This window comes from Carcharhinus amblyrhynchos, chromosome 1 (assembly GCF_965287045.1).
Source record: "Carcharhinus amblyrhynchos chromosome 1, sCarAmb.v2.hapA, whole genome shotgun sequence".
In the NCBI taxonomy this organism is placed as follows: domain Eukaryota; kingdom Metazoa; phylum Chordata; class Chondrichthyes; order Carcharhiniformes; family Carcharhinidae; genus Carcharhinus; species Carcharhinus amblyrhynchos.
Genome location: NC_137324.1, coordinates 73020532 through 73039556, shown reverse-complemented (window position 1 = coordinate 73039556; position 19025 = coordinate 73020532). Strand labels below are relative to the sequence as shown.

The following is a 19025-nucleotide window of genomic DNA, read 5'->3' as shown; positions in this document are numbered from 1 at the left end:
CCCAAGATGTGTAGGTTAAATGCATTAGCTATGGTGAATATGTCAAGCTGCAGGATAGGGTGGTGGAGAGGGCCTGAGTAAGACACACTGCCAGAGAGTTGATGCAGACTCAATGGGCCAAATGGCCTCCCATGGCAATTCCCTCCCAACTATAGAGTATTATAGGGATTGTATGAAATGAAATTGCCTTAGTGTCCCACAATGTGTAGGTTAGGGGGATTAGTGAGGTAAATATATTGGGTTACTGGGATAAGGCTGGGTAAATTGCTCTGTTGGTGAGTTGTGCAGACTCGATGGGCCGAATGGCCTCTTTGTGCACTGTAGGGATTCTATGAAAACATAGAAAACAAAAAGTGACATTGGACAGTTCCGTCTCTCCCCCAAGTCCTAGTAATTCCCAAATAGGAATGTTGCTTCCTTGCCTGTGCTGCTTATCAGAGCACTCAGAATGATTCAATCTGAGTGAATAATTCCCTGCAGCCCCATCAGTGTTTACAAAAAGCGTAAAGTTCAGATAGTAGTTGTGTGAGGAGAGAAGGATGGTGGGCCAGGGGGGAGGGGGTGGGGCGGTGAAGAGGCTGGGCCGAGGTCAGCGCGGTTTGTAAGTGGAATGTCTGTGCCAGATCCCCATTGTACAATGGAAAACATCTGGCGCAGCTTTCCAATCCACATTCACTCTTTTCTGTTTTACTAAAAAGTCAATTGTTCACTTTTAGATTGCAGCTCTTGAGTTTGAGATCTCGGAGAGGATTAAAAGAAGCAAAACCCACCCCATTGTACTTACCGAGCGACAACAGCCCAACAACAAGATGCACATCAACAGGAAATACACGCAAACTGAGACATGCTGCATTTCGGAATTCCTGTTTGCAAAAGAAATAAAATGCACCCCAGCAGGCTATTATTACAAGACTTAGATTTTCTGATTTACAACATGGAAATAACCAAAGCATACTGTGAATAACTCTTTAAAAGACAAAATACTTACACCCGTTCTGAGACTGCAAGTAAGAGAACTCCTGTAAGTTCCAAGTGGCTGCGAGTCTTGTGGCCGATTAGAAGAGTTTTGGCTTCAGCTGCTTTTTCAGGGTTTGTGATTTTTATCTCTGGTGACTCAGTGGGCAGGAATCTTTTCCAAGACCGTTGTCAGATAATCAGCACTGGTCAGCAGAACAGAGAAGCCATGAGGGTGACCACAAGAGAGAAAGACAAAAGATGGAAAATACCCCAGCTCAAAGATACTGGAGCTAATTCAGTTTTTACACAGGAAGGCAGAGGCAGCTTGCTCTTAATAAAATTAGGTAAGACTCTGCAGTACTGTTCGTGTCCATCTTATGTCGTTCACCACATGGGAATTGTTTTGTAATTTATAATAGATCAGGTAACAACAGTGTCTACATCACTAAATTAAAGACAAAATTTAAAGTTACCGTGCGTGGGAATGCAAATAGCTAACTTTATGAGGAATTTGTATCAAAATAGTGAATATTTTTCAGCACTTGGATGTTTGGTTCTGTAAGGATTTCACTCCTGTGTTCTGTTGGGAGGTCAGAATAGGTACCTCTGTTGTGCCCCCTCAGATAAGGACAACTTTAGATGGCAAAATGGCAGGCTGAAATTCTAAAATTCTCACTAGCCATACTTAATACTTCTTGTTGCCAACACACAGAATGTCATTCGACGGCTTTCCCCTAACTCTGCTATGCATTTTCATATGGTGTTATTCATTGGTGTTAATGTAAGCCTTACTTGTCTTGTTAATAAATAAATTTTAACTTTATCGTTATCAAGTTGACCCAGCCTTCACCTCTGTTCTCGGTGAAACAAATCCTCTAGTCACAGAGCAATGAGAATTTGAAATCCAGCATCACAAGTAGTAGCTGAGGCAAATGAGTTACATTTAAGAGAGCTGGGTAAGTTTCTGAGGGGGAAAGGTACAGAGGGATATGTACAATGCCATGACATTGTAGCCTTTATGACCTCTCCAGGAAAGATTCTTGCCGGTGAACAACAGACACGGTCCCCACGAATGGGGAGCAGTAGACTTGACCTGGCCGATGGAACTGGAGGACATTGAGGCCCTGTGGGGCAGCTGAGTGCAAGCAGGCGCTGCTCCTTTGGCAGTGCAACACTGGCAGTGCCAGTCTGGCACCTGGGCAATGCCCAACAGGCACCTGGGTAGTACTCATTGGGTAGTGCTGTGGGTGAGGCTAATGAGGGGAGGGGTGGGGGGGGGGGTGTGCCTGTTAAGGAAGGAGCCAATGGTTGGATGAATGGGGATGGGCCTTTGGGGGAGGGGACCCGCTGTTGCTCTGCAGCGATTGCTGGGGGAGGATGGCAGGTTTGTGATCACTGGGGAAAGGGTGGCGGGTCTGCGATCAGTGGGGGAGGGGGCTTTCAGGCATGTTAAGCCCCACCCACAGGCTTCTGCAGCGAGCAACAGGCTTGCTCAGAATTTTGCAGGTAGACTGAAAGGAGTGGGGGGGGGAGCTGTGTGGAGCCTGAAAACACTCACAGAAGACAGATCTGAAATTTTCTCTGCTTCAAAACTGCCCAGCACAGAAAAAAAATGGTAAAGTCGCGCCCTTAGTGTTTAAAGATGTGTGAATTAGTGGCATAATTGTGTGTGGTTACAGGGATAGGCCTGGGTAAGATGCTCTGTTGAAGAGTCAGTGCAGACTTGATGGGCTGAATGGCCTCCTTCTATACTGTAGATTTTCTATGATCTATTGTCTTTCTATGATTGACTCATTAAAGACTATTACAATAAAGACATATATACATGAACAGGATTATCATTTCCTAAGACAGTTACTTATGGCAATTGCCAAACAGACCCATACAGTTTATTTAAAAATCACCCTTTTTGATTAAAAATGCATCTGAGATTTGAACTTTTTCAAGACTTCCTTCTTCCCAAACAACACCCACTTCAAAACATCTATAAGTAATGGCCAGCTTATCGTTTCCACACACTATATGATTGAGAAATGATTCTGGGAATGTCTCTTCTTGATTCAGTGAAAAGATGATTTAAAACTGCTTCCACAAAGGTGCATTCTGGCTTCTAGTCTGTTGGCTAGAATTAGCTTACAGGCTGCAAATGGAAATTGCCTCCCTGCTTCCACAAAAGGTTGGCAATTAAATTATTTTTCCCTTTGATGATCCTTTCTGTGTATTTACTGTCTGCCTGTAGTTCTAAACAATTAACAATTATGCCTTTCCTGGATTAAGCAATTATTTAAAATGTTTCCTATTAGCAGGACAATGTATTCCTCTGGTCTGTCTGCAATTACTAATCTCATTCCTTGGAAATTCTCATTCTGCGAAATACCTCTTGAAATGCCAGTTTTAAACTGTCCTTGGTACTGTCTGTCACTTGGTACAGTCATGACAGTAGGGTGAGATGAAGTAAGGTGAAAGGAGGCTTTTGTGGAAAATAATTAGTGGCATAGAGATGTTGATCTGCATTATTTATTTTTATGCTTTAAAATTCAATTTAAATTGGTGCCAGGGCTTCCAATGTCTCCCAGTTTAAAATTCTCATCTTAATGCCTTCCCCACCCCTCATCTGTAACTTCCCAGTCCTAAATATGCTATACCAAAGTTTCCAGAACTCTGCATTCTTACATCTCCGTCATCTTGTGAGTGTCCCTTCCCCCACAATTTTTCCCACCTGTGGAGGTCTTGCCCTGTAGAGGTGCATTTACAGTGAAATAAGCCAGGTTCTAGTCACATCCCCTTCAAGTGGAAAAATAGACTTATCTGAACATTCAGGCGCACGTGAAGAATGAGAGGTGACCAGGCTAGGTTTGATTTGATTTATTATTGTCACATGTATTAACATACAGTGAAAAGTGCGTGCAATACAGACAAAACATAACATTCATAGAGAAGGAAACGAGAGAGTGCAGACTGTAGTGTTACAGTCATAGCGCTAGGGTGCAGAGAAAAATCAACTTAATGCAATGTAAGTCCATTCAAAAGCCTGACAGCAGCAGGGAAGAAGCTGTTCTAGAGTCAGTTAGTACGTGACCTCAGACTTGTATCTTTTTCCCGAAGGAAGAAGGTGGAAGAGAGAATGTCTGGGGTGCGCGAGGTCCTTAATTATGCTGGCTGCTTTGCTAAGGCAACGGGAAGTGTAGACAAAGTCAATGGATGGGAGGCTGGTTTGTGTGATGGATTGGATTATATTCACAGAGAAAGAGAGGCCGAGGCAGTAGACCTTGCATTTTGCTTTGCTAAAAATGACACAGCCAGCAGGTTTCTCAACCCAAGACTAAGGGCAGGCCAGCCAGCAATAGTGAGGCAGGGCACAAGGAGCTGGGTGAAAGCCATGATCTTTCATGGCAAGGGGGAAGAAATGCAGATGAGTGCAGGGCCATACAAAATGCAAATCTGCCGCTGCTCTATGGGATTCTGCTTCCCTCTGCAAACCTGTTCACTTCTCCATTTCACTCTCCTTCTATCAACCTTAAAACATATGACAAAAGTTGTACTATTGCTGAAAAATATGACTTTCTTGAGGAAGCTTTTCGTCTTGAACTCAACAGGACATTTTGTAAGAGTACGAATACAAGGGAGACAACAAATTTGTATGAGAAGAAATTGCTGATTGGTTGGCAAGAGGGCTCTGACTGTCAAAGATGTTGCCATGGTACATATATGGTGAAGAATTCCTTCACATTTATAAAAACTATACAGGACTTGAATATCAATAATAATGTTGTGTACATGTGATCATTTGACATTGCTGATCTGTTGGACTTTAACCTCGTGTTGTGAGACTTCTTACTCCACTTAAAGAAGCCACAGACATTTGTGCTGCAGCATTATATAATGGCAACTGAGACCCAGCAACATTGCATGAATCAGTGTTCATTGAACTGATGAATTTGGCAGCTCACACGGTTAAGTTCCATCTTAACAGCACCATGTATGCCCAATTAGGTCATACTGTTATGGGATCCCCTCTAGGTTAAGCTTTCGCAAACATCTTTTTTGGGTCCATGAGAAATGTGCATGTGATGGAATTACACCTAGCCTCCTACCTCCTGCATATTTTAAATATGTGAATGATGCATTTGTTGTATTTAAATCTGCAGCTGCATGTAATAATTTCCTTATGTGTTTCAGGAGGCTTCAGTGGTTAGCACTGTTGCCTCACAGTGCCAGAGATGTGGGTTTGATTCCCATTTGGGTCACTATCTTTGTGGAGTTTGCACGTTCTCCCTGTGTCTGCGTGAGTTTCCTCCTGATGCTCTAGTTTCTTCGTACAGTCTGAAAGATGTGCTAGTTAGGTGCTTTGACCTGAACAGGCGCCGGAGTGAGGCAACTTCGGGAATTTCACAGTACATTCATTGCAGTGTTTTTGTGAGCCTTACTGTGACTAATAAATAAAATTTACTTTTTACTTTAAACATGCGCTCAGATTCCCCTTTGAAATGGAGCAGTCAAATGAACTCTTTTTCCTTGATGTGCTAATTAAGAAATCTGCCAGTGTGTTCTATTACAAATCTACCATCACTTCTCAGTAAAAGCAATGGGATTATTACAGTTCCATACATAAGATTGGCTTTATTGACAACCTTGTAAATAGGGCTCGAGCCATTTGCACACTATGCAAGCTTAATGCTGAAATTGGGAACAACAAAATCATCCTGTGGGACAATGAGTATCCTGATTAGTTCATTTTATTTGATACATCACACAGACTTATAAACGGGCCTAAAGCTACCATTTCTGGCCCTAAAAAAATGCACAGTCTACCTCTGATAACCCTGGAAGGGCGAGGGTTCTCAATAATTTAGGCAATTGATTTGATTTATCATTATCGCATGTATTAGTATACAGTGAAAAGTATTGTTTCTTGCATGCTGTACAGATAAGGCATACTGTACATAGGAAAGGAGAGAGTGCAGAATGTCGTGTTACAGTCATAGCCAGGGTGTAGAGAAAGATCAATTTAATATGAAGTAGGTCCAAACAAAAATCTGATGGCAGTAGGAAAGAAGCTGTTTTTGAGTCGGTTAGTACATGACCCCTCAGACTTTTGCAACTTTTTCCTGATGGAAGAAGGTGGAAGGGAGTATGTCTGGGCTGCGTGGGATCCTTGAATATGCTGGCTGTTTTTCTGAGGCAGCAGAAGTGTAGACAGAATTAGTGGATGGAAGACTGGGTTTCATTCACAACCTATTGTAGTTTCTTGCAGTCTTGGGCGGAGCAGGAGCCATACCAAGCTATGATACAATCAGAAAGAATGCTTTCTATGTTGCATCTGTAAAAGTTGGTGAGAGTCATAGTAGACATGCCAAATTTCCTTAGTGTCCTGAGAAAAAGAGGCATTGGTGGGCTTTCTTAACTATAGTGTCAAAGTGGAGGGTTGTTGCTGATCTGGACACCAAGAAACTTGAAGCTCTCATCTAGCTGTGTCATGTTGCTACTATGCAGTAGCAATATGTGTGGTTTTGCCACTAACAGGATGCTACCATCAAATCAAAAAGACATTCTGCCTATTAACATCCCGGGTATTACCATTGTGTGTATATTAGAAGTTGCCTATATTAATACATGAGGCTCTTTTCTTTGCAGACAAAATTCTGTACACACATTGTGCTTGTTTCAACTAAACAAAATAAGTGACAATCATTTGTTGGTACATTCCTCAGGGCAGTGCCTTGACCAAACAAAGTAAAGTTGCCTGATTTTAAATTTCAACATTTGGCAGTTAACTGTCAGTCACCAATAACTTGTACATTTTCCATAGCAATGCCTCTACCAATAAGAATTCACTTTGCAAATCAATCAGTAGTCTCTTCTCATACAGTATGAATTTGTTGTCTCCCTTGGATTTGTGTTCTTGTGAAATGTCCTGATACAGTGCAAAACAAAATGCTTAGATGAAGAAGGTTTTTTAAAATAATACTCAAGTTCTACATTATCAAACAACTAAATGTTACTGACCTGAAACATAAACTCTGTTTCTCTCTCTCCACAGTTTCTGCCTGACTTGATGAGTGTCTTCAGGGTTTTTATTTTCAACCTACATCTTTTGGTCTGCCTTACTTAATACTATTTTCATCTTTGACTCAGAGTTCATTGTTATCTGATTATCCTTTTGCGGAGTGTCTTTGTAATGTTTGCTACAATAAAAGCTTTACATAAAAGCTAACATGCTTGTTGTTGTTCAGCAGGGGAGGAGAGCAGGCTCATATATTTCATACTATTAAATGGTTCCATTCTCAAAAACCAGTCAGAAAAGCTGCAAGGCATTTTGGACTTTTTTCAATGTTTGAAGCTTGAGAAAATAAATTAACTGCCTGTGGTCTGTTTCTAATCTTAATCATATAATCATTTAACTGTATGGTACTTTCCCAATAGCTTGTGTCAGTAGTTTAAATCTATTCGTTTTACTCTGCATGAAGTTTGCATAATGTTTGATTCCAGTTTGATGAGAGATGTAATGGGAGTACTATACAAATTTCAAAGAGTAATGTTACTGTTAAATTAGGTAATTTGCTGTTTTAGGCATGGAACAAATTACATATAATACCTGATTGAAAGGGGCACAATATCAAGGGTAGGAGTCTTAGCTGAGTTGAAGAGCAGAAGGATCTTGGGGTCCGGGTCCATAGGACTCTTAAATCGGCCTCACAGGTGGAGGATGTGGTCAAGAAGGCATATGGTGTACTGGCCTTCATTAATCGAGTGATTGAGTTTAGGAGCCGGGAGGTAATGCTGCAACTTTATAGGACCCTTGTCAGACCCCACTTGGAGTACTGTGCGCAGTTTTGGTCACCTCATGACAGGAAGGATGTGGAAGCTGTTGAGAGGGTGCAGAGAAGATTTACAAAGATGTTGCCTGGATTGGGAGGCATGCCTTATGAAGATAGGTTGAGGGACCTAGGTCTCTTCTCCCTGAAGAGACGAAGGCTGAGAGGCGACCTGATAGAGGTTTATAAAATGTTGAGAGGAATAGATAGGGTGGATTCTCGGAGGCTATTCCCCTGGGCTGAAATGGTCGCTACGAGAGGACACAGGTTTAAGGTGCTGGGAAGCAAGTACAGAGGAGATGTTGGGGTAAGTTTTTCCCTCAGAGGGTGGTGAGTGAGTGGAATCGGCTGCCATCGGTGGTGGTAGAGGCGAACTCGTTAGGGTCTTTTAAGAGACTTCTGGATGAGTATATGGGATCTAATGACATTGGAAGTTACACATAGTTCTATGGCTTGGTAGGTATAGATGTGATCGGTGCAACTTGTGGGCTGAAGGGCCTGTTTGTGCTGTAGTGTTCTATGTTCTATATGTTTTATAATCATTTCCTCAGCTTGGCATAACTGTTAGGAGGGAAATGCTGTTCACAAAGCCCAAACCATAAGACTTGGCAAACCAAAATCTCTGCAGATGGACATTTTGCAAGATGACTGTGCTTTGTTAATCTGATGGTTGTATCTGGTCAGGATTTTTAATTTCAGATTGTAGGTGCCAATAAAGAGTTGTGGAGAAATTCTAATTGTAAACAGACACTGGACTGAGTTTTTACTGTGCCCGCAGGTAAACAACAGCAAAATGTCTCTTTTTGAAGATGAATGTGGCTTTTCACTGAAAGATGGGTTTAAGGTTCAGTCACCCCACTGGGATTACTTTTAGCCTTAACATCTTTGGGGCTTTCAAGGGTGCACAAAAAAGCCCATTTGTGTTCTCAGCTGGCACAGGACCAGCTGTAAGTGCAAGAAGGAGCTGGCTTCCCATTTCATGGTGGCCCAAAAATTATCCTTGGCACCCACACACAGGAAAGTGAGGGGGGAATTAAAATATGTTGGAGTAGAAGATATCAGAAATTTTAGGGTATGAATTACAGAATAGTTACCTGAGATTGGTTGACAGAAGGAGTGATTTTTGCAACAGTGTTGAAATGCCCACTGAATTGTAAAGAGTTCATTTGATGCACAGGAACAGATTTAAAAGTAAATTGAAATCCCTGCATAGTTGGTTGGGAAATTGGGAGAGATTAAGGTCCCAAGAAGGCTTATTGGAAAGGAGAGTGGAATGAAAAAACAAATCCAAAGCAAGCTGAAGAGTCTGCATAGTCAGAAGGGGGCTTATAGTTAAGACAAAGGTCCAGAAAGAACAATGAAGCCAAATTATGTTGCATAACTACACAAATGAGACAAGCTGAAAATGTAAATGAATCATATGTCCTTAAATAAAAGCAGCTGGCCACTTCGCCCAAAAGCTGAAGTCAGTTTTTTAAGCCACATCAGTGTTGTTATTCTGAAGGCTGACTTGATGCCTTAAGTCATTTGAAGCTGAATCAAAAACATACCACAGCAAATTTTTTAAAAAATGATTAAATACAAGTAGCAAATACATAAATATGACAGAGGTAGCAAGTCAAATTTCAATATTTAACCGATTAAACTTAGGTTGCAAAATTTGGATGTGTATCACTTATTTTTCTGGCATGGGTGCCATTTTGCCTCCAAAATGGAGAAGTATGGTAGTGGGGTGAAGCGATGAATGTTAGGTATGTGTCACCATTGATGGAGATATGTTGGTAAAATCTTGGAGTGTGGTGAATGGAATAGAATATGAGACTTATGGTACAGTTGATGCAATATGTCAACTGAAGATCCACTCACTGATGAGGTCCCAGTGCCTTCTGACAGTTTATCTGGAGGACCTCCTTGCCCCCTGTGGATAAATGGTGTGTTATCATCTATGCATCTGCTCTCTGAAAGCATTTAGTACTCAGAATATGCAGAGAGCAGAAGACTTTCAACACTGCAAGTCAAATTCAGTTTTACATCAATGTCTAGCACTTGTTCAAGCCAGGATGTTAGCTTTAACTTGTGCAAGCCTCTCACAAGTTTATATTTCCTGCTCAAAGATGTTGCCACTCAATAGTGCATTTAGGGCTGGCTGCATGGCACAATTGTTTAAATGAGGTGGCAGCATAAGTTTTGAATGCTGCCTACAGTAGAAGCAATGGGCACAGGTGAACTTTGTATAATTCCTGTGCACATTTTGATCCCTATTATTTTTCCCAGCAAGAATGTTACTGCCAATGGTGTGAGAACTGAAAATCCATGTTATTTAAACAGGCATGACTATGTGACCTTTCAAATTAATGTCAGCAAGCATTCATAAAAACTCAACTTTAGGTTCATAAGGTCACATAGTGGCTGAAATCAAGGCACTAGGAAGTTAGAAAGCGTGACACAGGAAATAAGAAAAAAGAATTAATTGAAAATGCATGTTAAGAGTTAAATCTAAATTCCTGATGGAGACGTAAGTAGTGTTGCCATAACTTACGAATTGGATTTTGTGTCTAAAATATTGACCTGATAAACCCAAGAAAATATCATTCAGAACTTTTCCTCAATAAAAGGAAATATTCACTGTTTGTAAGTATTTTATCCTCTACCTCACAAAGACCTACTTTCTCAGCTTTCCTTAATAGGAAGCTCTGAATTAGGACCTGATGACTTCAATTTCAACTGGCTGCAATGCATTGCACTTAGCCGGGCATCTTTTATGTGCTGGATTTCAATCACTTTTCTTCAAAACAGCTCTAAAATGTAGTACGGCTTGTAGCTTGAGCCCTGACTATTTGAGCTTTTGAATTATGTTCAAACACCAGAAGTGATGTTCAGAATCAGGAAGGTTGCCAATCCAATTTTTGCTCAAGGGCAGCTAGCTGCCGACGTCGCTTGTCAGATTTAATGATCAAGTATTTGCCTTCGACTGTTAGACCCCACATGGTGGGTGTCTTTGAGGTTGCATTTTGATTTACAAATGGAAAGTATGAAAATCTCCTCAGAGAGATGTTTTTGACATTTCATTCTCTAGAATTTCCAAACAAGTTATTTGTTACTTATACAGACCCAAGACATTGTTCTACTAAAAGTTATTATAGTGCATTTTGCTTCAGCATGGGTTGAAGTCTGGAAAACACAACCTTGTATTCACATTACTCTCCAGCTAGAGAGAAAAAAATATTATCATTGTCCACAGTTAGAGCTGGAAGCCAGACCAGCTGGTTTGAATTAACTTGTTAGTATTTTCATCTGTGTTTATGCCATTCCAGACAAGGTCAATGTGTTTGCTCTTTACCCTTTACTCCTTTGATGGTTAATACTATGTAAAGAAAACACCAAAGTGTACAATTTCAAAATCAATGAATGTACTCAAGTTTCATTATTTGCTCAAATTATGAAAAATTTTAGAACTTCAGCAGAAACTTCAAATTGCATAAACAAGCACATTCTACTGTGCCAGAATTACACTGTATGAAAAAACAAGTTTTGTTCTATTTTCATTGCTAAAGTACTTTCCTCTCCTTGCTCCAGAAGGCATTAACTCCTTATTTGGATTGGATTTCACAAGAAGTTTGATCACGGAGTGAGCATTGACAGTGACTGCAGATCCCCTTATAGCTGAGCGAAATTCGAGATGGACATGACATCTGTGCATACTTTTAGCAGGGTTGCTGGATAATGGTCAGAATGAGCAAAGATGAGCATCTTTGCTCATCAATGAGCATCATTGATGATTTTTCCTTTAGCTTGTGGTTGCTGAGGCCAATTGCAGCATCATGACTATTGGAATGAGATTAGCAATGTTGCATTGAGCTAAAATTAAATCCAAGATCTCTTTGGTTTTGTTTGGCTCACTTTGGATAAATTGAATTCATTGAGCCATCAGTGAAGAATATTTAATATTTTTTGATCTGACAATTATATGGTTCACCATTATTTTCTTTTTATTAGCCTTGAAAAGAAAAATTGTGTAATTTAAAACACTGGTTCCCAACTTTTAATATGTCACGACACACCTTTATACTATAGAAGAATTTGAGGTGCATTTCCTATTTTCTCCAACTGAATTCCCTCCAGCAAAAGCTTTTTAACTCTAAAACATCCTAAAAACACGTTGAGTCACCATTTAATACAATTCTAATTTGTTTAAGAAGCTTACAATGGGAGCCTTATCACCAGTTGCAAGTTCAATACAATGGGCGGGATTGTCTGGCCGCGCTCGCCTGAAAACCAGAGAATTCCACCTGACTTCAATGAACCTTTATATGGTTTCTCCACTCCACCTCCCCCCCTCAAACTCCCACCCTCCCCCTGCCTGCTAGAATTCCAGTGGTGGCAGGATGGGAGAATTCAATTTAAAAATGTTTCCAATTAAGATTTTAATTATTTTCAGTTTTTAAGTTCTGAATTTCTCAATGTGAAAGTTTATAACCGAAGGAAATACTGTGAGCAGCATCATACTGACAATGTCAATGTGAGCAGTCTCTTGATGTGAAGAGGAACTGATGATAGGGCAACTTGCAGGTCTTGCCCCATTGACAGGCACTCCCTCCTTTTGTGTTTTTGTATAAGTCATTGCTGAGAATGCCAACTTGCAGAGGTAGGTTGAGGGAAATGCTCAGATTACTGTTCAATTGCTATCTGAAATGGATAGACAATCATATCACACAAGCAACCAAAATGTGTCCAGAGACATCTCTACATACTTCAGTGTGCCAATCATCTTGAGTCCTGCAAATTCCTCTTGTTTTTTTAGTGACAATGGAGAGGATACCCTAACTCCTGCTGAATATCATGATGGCCCGGAAAATTGGGTTTCAGGCGCCAAACCTACTGCAATGCTCTCAGCCCAATCAGGTTTCTGCCCATAACATGTGGAAACCTGATAAATATTCAAATTAACTATTTAAATATAACTAGCAGTCTTGAAGGCTGATTCAAATACTTCCTGCTATTCACCCACCTCCTTAGTGGGATCTGCAGAGGGCAGGCTTTGGTACAGGTTCTCAAGCGAGGACCTGGTGGGTTGGAATCCGAGGGTCGAGGAAGCACCATCAACCACTCAGCAATGAGAGATATTCTCCTCTCCACACCACACAGGCATGACCTAACCCAACTCTTCACTCAGTCTGCTTCCCCCTCAGACTCTCCACTCAGCCCCCCCCTCCTCCCAAACCCCCCAGTGCTCCTCCAGTGGCACTAATGTCCTGGGCTGGCGCCTTGGGCCCTGAGGGCACTCAAGGCAATAGGCCCAGTGACCATTTGCTCCTCTGCTGCTGCCGCCTGGCCACAGAAGATGGGTCTCTGTCTTCTTCCCTTCTTGGGAACTTCCTTTCTTTACTTCTCCGTGTTCTCTCTCCTGTTTTTTTGTTACCTCTCCCTGTTTCCCTCCAGGGTTTTTATGCCCTTTTTTGAGTTTTTGCTTTTTGCATGGCTGCACAGGGCCTTAATCTTCAGCTTGGGGGTAGCATATCCAAATCTTGAGGAACCTTGTGTCTCCTATGCATGTGCCTGCTGGGAACAGGCCACACAGGTGGTTCAGATTTTTTTCTGTTGATCTGGCCCATGCGCATGCATGTGGTCCTGACCAACATAAGCAAATCCAAACCATACATGTGTCGACCTCTGACAGTTGGCTCATGCACAGAAGCCCAAGAGTTTTTGGGACTTGGAGAGACTGACCATTGGGCTGAAAATGAAGGTTAATTTTAATTTATTTGTATGAATTTTGGAATCACATTTCTCAGGGACAGCTTTATGGCACACCAGTTAGGAATCACTGATTAAAAAGAACAAAACAAATGACTTTTATCTTCACCTTAGAATAGAAATGGAGTAGTCCATTCAACCACTCAAACTTGTTCTGCCATTCAATGAGATCCTGGTTGATTTGTGATCTAACACCATGTGCTGCATTTGTCCCACATCCCTTCATACCTGTGAATAACTAAAATCTATAAATCTCAGATTTAAAATGTATTAGTAATTGAACATCAGTTTCCCTTTGTGGAGAGACTGTAAACTTCTGTATAAAATAGAAAGTCTGTCTCTAATTTTCAGACTGTACACCGGAATTATAGACCCCTAAATCAGCAAAATACTTCTCGTATTTTGAAAGGTTTCACAAACACCCCTTAAACTTCCAAATTCATAGGAATGCAATCCAAGTTTGTGTAATCCCTCCTCGTGACTGTATCCTTTGAGTCCAGATATCACTCTGAAACCTCTACTGCAATCCCTTCAAGAACAGTAGAAATGTGCTCTTGGATTATGAATGCAATGATGTGAATGGAATGAGGAAGACCTAGTAGACAAAATATTACATAGACATCAGACATACCACACAATTTCAAAATTAGTTTAATTAGTAAAGGAGTTCCTCTGGGATAATGGATAGAAATGACTGAAAGTGTCCATTTACATGAGTGGTGGTGTAGGGTTCAAATTCACTGTGATGACTTGCCTCAACAAACGCAACCCAGGAACAAGGCAACACTAAAGGAAATTAAGCTCTTAAACTTAAATTTATAAAATATTTACACCTACACTTCGTAACCCAGACCCGTAGGTGCACAGGTACAATGCACTCATATTCTATTAATGGTAATTAATGATGAGCAGAAATGGTGGCAATAACTTGATGCAACTCAAAATTTCATTGGTGCCTGACCACATTGTCTTTTTAACAGCCCAAAGACAGCAAACTTTGCTCTCCTGCTTATTCAGTTGGAAATGTGATTTGATTCAGCAAACTACTTCATGCACTGTACATTAAATTCCTAATCAAATAACAAAAGTCTGGACTTACTTTAAAAGTTTTTGTGGGACAATAACTACTTTGCAGTTAAAGTTCGGCAGAAATGTTGTTTTCTTACTATGTCTTTTTTCCCCAAAGGAATGGTTCTTTCTCATCATCATCTCAATTTCCAGTCATAATATTACCTCTTTCAAAAAAAATGTGCAGTAAATAAAACAGCTGTATACCAAACTACAAATCTGGAGTCCAGATGAAAATATGTTTTGCTGCATTAGCAACAACAGAAGAAAAGTCCTACCAGTGATGATCTGACAATGATGACTGAGCCACGAATTATACCATAGAGCACAATATCAGTTACTGTGAAGCTGTTCTCCTTGGCCATTCTGTCCTGATTATTTAACTTAAAAATACACAATGCATTGACTGTTGAAAATCAAGAACGAAAATGAATCTTCAGGGGACTAAGGTTTGGAGAGGAACAGGGGTTGAGAAGGAAATTTTAGTGCGTGGGATTGTGGTAACTGAAGACATAACCACCATTGGTTTGAGAAGGGAGGTGAGTGTACAAAAGCCACAGGCAATGGAACAGAGAATTTGCATGGAATGTAAGGATGCAGAATGACACAGAGAAAAAGAGGGATACAGCCATGAAAGGACTTGAACACAAGATTTTTTTTTAGAATTTGAGGTTTTGGAATACTGTGAGCCAGTGTGGGTCAGTGGACACATTGGTAATGGAAGAGTTGAACATACTGTGAGTTAGAATACTGGCAGTAGAGTTTTGGATCAGCTGAATTTTAAGAGTAAGGTGGATGGAAGGTCAGTCAGAAGTGCATTGAAATTATTGGGATCAGAGGAAACAAAAATGTGAAGGAGGGTGAGAGGGTTGACGCAGTTGGGTTTAGATTGACAGTTCTTGGTGATGGAAGGAATATACCAGCTGGAAGCTAACAGTTCAAAAATAAAGTTGTGAAGAGGTCAACATAAGACAGTAGTGGGGAGGGGAATGAAATCATTGCTAAGATGCAGAGTTTCTGGTGAAGGCCAAAGCTAAAGATGCTGGTCTTCCTAATATTTAATGGTAGGAAATTTCAACTCTCCAGGACAAGCAGTCTGACAACACAGTTTCAGTGGACGTGTTGAGGTAGATTGTACAAAAGTCGACCTGGATATCTTCAAGAGACATGTGCCTTGAGTCTTTGGATGATGTTGCCAACGGAGCCTCCAAACTTTGACCTTGGATGCAGGGACAGGGAAAAAAAATTCTGGAAAGAGTAAATGGGAAGTCTCCATTTTACTTTTAAGGAGACCTGCCAATGACTCAAAGGACTTTTATGGTTTCACTTGTATCCAAGCAAATATTCTTTATGCCTGTTCCATAACATTGCCATTTTTCTGCCTTTTTATAACAGTCAAGTATAATTCAATTTTCACTTCAATAAAATCATTGTGTGCACTTTTCATGAAAGAACATGTTTTTGGGAAACCATTCTGTTTAGTCCAGCATGAATGTTGATATTATCCTTTACCGTTCCCAGGGCCATTATTTTGTGCTGCATGTTCCATAACTTTACTCAGCAAATGTGTATAATAGCCAGGGGAAGTGGAAATCAAGATCCAGGAATATGCCATCGCAAGAGGAAGAAGGTGGAAAAGAGGATGTTGGTAAAGTTAATATTATCCTTGGATTACTCTGAAGACAAAAAAGAGAGTTAAACACATTCTTCCCATAACTCTACCCTCTGTAATCTGAGTCCTTTAGTCTTTGTCTGGAATATCATGTTCCACTCTTGGTGGCAGAGGCATAATTTATTGCAGCTTTGCTCCCTGGAATTCTTTCCAACAATCTTTATAACTTTTTAAATATTTTCAACCACCAAATGTTTCATCAGAGTTTCTACTTCAACCTTGCCTTTGGTCATCTGTTAGTCCTCCCAATCCTCTCTTATTCTCCTCACTTCCTCCTCTCCACCTTTAATGTTGTACCTAAGTATAAATTTATACTTATCATCTTTCATATCCTTTCCTTTCTGAAAACATAACAAACTTTTGGTAGGCACCATACATGTTTAGTTGTTAGCACTCTTGCCAATATCATAAAATTGTGGGCTCTAGTCACATTGCAGGACTTCAATGCATAACCCACCGTGAAACTTTAATGCTAAATAAATGCTGTACTCTACAGATCAAATACTAAATTTAGATTCCGTTGCCTCAATATAAAAGATCTCATGATGCTATACGAAGAGAAAGGGCTATTCTCTATGTGTCTAAGTTAAAATTACTCTTTCACAATAACTACTAAAGAAAATTCGTCATACATTTTTGTTCATGGGAAGTATTGTGTACAAATTGCTGTCCTATTTATCTACGCAAACTAGTGATAGCATTCATGAGTAATTCATCACTGACCAAGTATTTGGATCATTTGATGATCAACACCTTAGTTATGACTCTAACACTACATTCTGCACTCTCTCCTTTCCTTTTCTATGCTTTGTCTGTATAGTGTGAAAGGAACAATGCTTTTCACTATATACTAATACATGTGACAATAATAAATCAAATCAAAATGTGAATACAAATATTTCTAACTGGATGTTTAAAAGCTTCATGTGCCACCTTAAAATTATGCAACAAGTACTGTGGATATGAATGTAAAATTGAATTTCGATTCAAATTCTGGAAACCAGGTCACTGAATGAAAAGAATATATAATCAGTGATGATATTAATTAAAAACCTCTGCCTCTATACTGATATGATCCAGATAGGGTCACAGTCTTAGCTGCTTCTTTGAGTAGTCCTTTTTGGCAATGTTATGCATAAGTGTAATTGTACCTTGTTCAAGTCATTGGTAGCACAAACTGAAATGAAACAAAAGACTGTGCTCACTCACGCTCGCAGTGACCAATTTGATCAAGTCATATGACTTAAGATTAAAAAGAGGCAGTAAAATATAATGAGCTTTTCAAATAGGCAGGTGTTTCCCAAGCAAGGTTCAGTAAACTAATGGAAGCCAGTAGACTTGGTGCCTTGTGTTCAGTGAGGGTCAGTTAAACAGGGAGTATTGAATCTTCTTCGACCGTCCTTTTAGGCAGTGCATTCCAGATCATAACAACTTCCTGACAAAAGAATATTTCATTTTGCTGGTTTTTGTTTCTGGTTAGAGATTTCTGAAAATTCTTTAATGTAATGCCTGTACAGCCTGAAGACAACACTGCTGTTCCATGCTGTGAATGGCCAATAAGGAACACTACAATCAATTGCATGATTACTAAACAGTGGTGGAGGTGAAATTCTCGCCATGACATTCACCGGATGTGTCAGAGGCGAAGGCCCATGATTTGCCATTGACTCTGCTTGTAGACAATAGAAAAGCGATTCCATACCTTTTGAATATTTCCACAGAAGGAGTGCAACGTAGATTCACCAGACTTGTTCCAGGATGGCGGGATTGTCTTATGAAGAGAGATTGGGCAACTTGAACCTGTATTCTCTAGAGTTTTGAAAGCTGGGTGATGTCCTCATGAAACCCACAAAATACTTCCAAGAATAGACAAGGTTGATGCAGATAAAATGTTTCCCTTGACTGGGGACTCTAGAACCAGAGAGCATAAGTTCAAAATGAGAAAATGCCACTTAGGACTGAGATGAGAAGAAATTTCTTTACACAGAGGCTTGTGAATCTTTGGAATTCCCTATCCCAGAGGGCTGTGGAAGCTCAGTTTTTGAGTATGTTTAAAGCAGATTTTGACAAATTTCTGATTAACAATACTGGAAAAGGATCATGGGGATATTATGTATAAAGGGCATTGAAGAGTCCAACCAGCCATAATCATATTGAATGGTGCAGCAGGATAGATGAGTTGAATATCCTACTTCTGTTCCTATGTTCCTATTCCAGGCAGTATTCTTCCATGTATTGTTAATAGCTTCCTGGGTCATTCCACAACCACTTATTAGGAATTCCAACATTTGTGGCCTTTTATAACAGTGTAAATACATAGCAAATAACACATTCATGAAATGATCTCCTGGGCTGGATTTTACAGGGCATCATTATCCTTACCCACCACCCACCCACCCCCCCCAAATAAAAATTCAGTGGCGAGCCTGCCCTAGATCTAGATAGCTGTCCCATATCAATTTAACACTGGAAGCAGCAAGGTTACTGTCCCTATCACAGGAGTATAATGTGGAAAAAATGTGTACTTATCCAATTTAGCAAGTAGAAAAGCAGAATATTATTTAAATAGAGACTTCTAAATCTGCAATACAAAGGGATCTTAATATCTTGATACATGAATCACAAAAGGTTAGTATACAGCTACAGTCAGTGATTAGGAAGGCATATGGAATGTTGGTGTTTATTGCAAAGGGAATAGAATATAAACGTGGGGAAGTTTTACTACAGTTGTACAGGGGATTGAGACCACATCTGGAGTA

The 19025-nt window shown here is 40.2% G+C and overlaps 1 protein-coding gene across 1 annotated transcript in view; it reads right to left on the bottom strand.

Moving 5' to 3' along the window:
• Nucleotides 1-1207, bottom strand: part of fgl1 (fibrinogen-like 1) — a 32763-nt gene extending 31556 nt beyond the window's left edge. The window contains exons 1-2 of the mRNA XM_080186874.1: nt 989-1207; nt 785-863 (exon numbers count right to left, since the gene is read on the bottom strand). Coding sequence (XP_080043000.1) covers nt 785-853 — 69 coding nt within the window. The 5' untranslated portion in view covers nt 854-863; nt 989-1207. The remainder of the gene's footprint in view (nt 1-784; nt 864-988) is intronic.
• Nucleotides 1208-19025: the final 17818 nt, after the last annotated feature.